At 55.9% G+C, this 1,339-nt stretch overlaps 1 protein-coding gene across 1 annotated transcript in view; it reads left to right on the top strand.

Moving 5' to 3' along the window:
- Positions 1 to 336: 336 nt before the first annotated feature.
- Positions 337 to 1,339, top strand: part of LOC104273392 (zinc finger protein 879-like) — a gene marked incomplete at its 5' end in the record, with an annotated part of 1,227 nt that continues 224 nt past the window's right edge. Inside the window, 3 exon segments of the mRNA XM_009868722.1 lie at positions 337 to 620; positions 796 to 865; positions 1,114 to 1,332. Of these exon segments, the coding sequence (XP_009867024.1) occupies positions 337 to 620; positions 796 to 865; positions 1,114 to 1,332 (573 nt within the window).

Here is a 1,339-nt window from a genome sequence, read left to right as displayed (position 1 = left end):
GGGCACAGCACCCCCAGCTCCGCCGCAGGACACCGGCTGCCTGCTCTGCCTGGAGCCTGGGGAGGACCAGCCGTCCTTCTGCACCGCTGGCTGCCCCCGGGGCTGTGTCCAGCTGGGAGCCCGTGTGCTCCGTGCCCGAGACCTTCCTGCTTCTCCTTCCCGCCCGATCGGAGGAGGTCACTGACCTCTGCTGCGAGTCGGACCTGGTTGAAAACCACACCACGGGGTGCCCAGCCTGCCCCATGGGGGGTGCAGACCTGATTGAAAGCTGCGCCCTCCCACCCACACTGCCTACTATGGGGTGGAGGAGCGGACCTCCTGTCCCCTTTTTGGAAGCTCTTAAGTGGCTCCTGGAGCTCGGACCTCATCGGCCACCAACGGATCCACACAGGAGCAAAGCCCTTCAAGTGCCTGGAGCATGGGAAAAGCTTTGCCTGGCACTCAGCTTTCAGCAACCACAAACACATCCAGGAAAGAAAGAAGCCCCGTAAGTGCCTGGTATGTGGGAAGAGCTTCACCTTGTGCTCAGATCTCATCAACCACCAACGAATCCACACGGGAGAGAAGCCCCACAGGTGCCTGGTGACTTGCGGAAAGCAGACTCCAAAATCGATTCGGTTGTAAAGTAGGTATGTTTATTTCAGCACTAGGCGGCACGTGCGGGGAGTCCCGTCAAAGCCGTGCACCCCCCAGCGTGGCACCTGCCTTAACTCTATGCGTTAAAGTGTTACGTATTCATAAAGTTTCGCAATACGCCTGTACATATGCATGACCTGTCCTGCTTCATATTAAAAGGAGTTATTTCCATAATCTGCTCCTGTCCACGCTTGCGCAGGGCCTCCTAGTGGTGGTCGTCAAGGGTCTGGTGGAGGAAGGCTCGTAGTCTTCCTCACTATGCGCTTTTCACCTTCAGGTCCTTGCGCAGGCTCAGTCATCTTTCGCCTTCCATCCAAACTGCGGAGCTGGTATCAGCTGGTCTTGAACTGCTCTAATGCTTTTCTGTGATGCTCAATCTGTCATCAAAGAGCAGCTCGCGATCTGTGTAATTAATCAATATCTTTGTTGCTGCTCATATGCAATCATCTGCTAGTTTTCCGATAATCCTTCTTTCAGCTGGAGTGCGGCAAGAGCCTTCCCTCATGCTCAGCCCTACACACCCACCACCGTGTCCACAGAGAGAAGCCCCTCAAGTGCCTGGAGTGTGGGAAGAGTTTTGCCAAAAGCCCAGCCCTCCTGTGTCAGGGGATGACACGCACCAAGGAGAAGCCCTTTCCCTGCCCCACCTGTGGGAAGAGCTTCCATTTTCGCTCGTTCCTTGTTGAGCACCAACAAATCCACG

This window comes from Apaloderma vittatum, unplaced genomic scaffold, assembly GCF_000703405.1.
Source record: "Apaloderma vittatum isolate BGI_N311 unplaced genomic scaffold, ASM70340v1 scaffold10634, whole genome shotgun sequence".
Taxonomy (NCBI): Eukaryota; Metazoa; Chordata; class Aves; order Trogoniformes; family Trogonidae; genus Apaloderma; species Apaloderma vittatum.
This window is presented reverse-complemented; position numbering and strand designations above follow the sequence as displayed.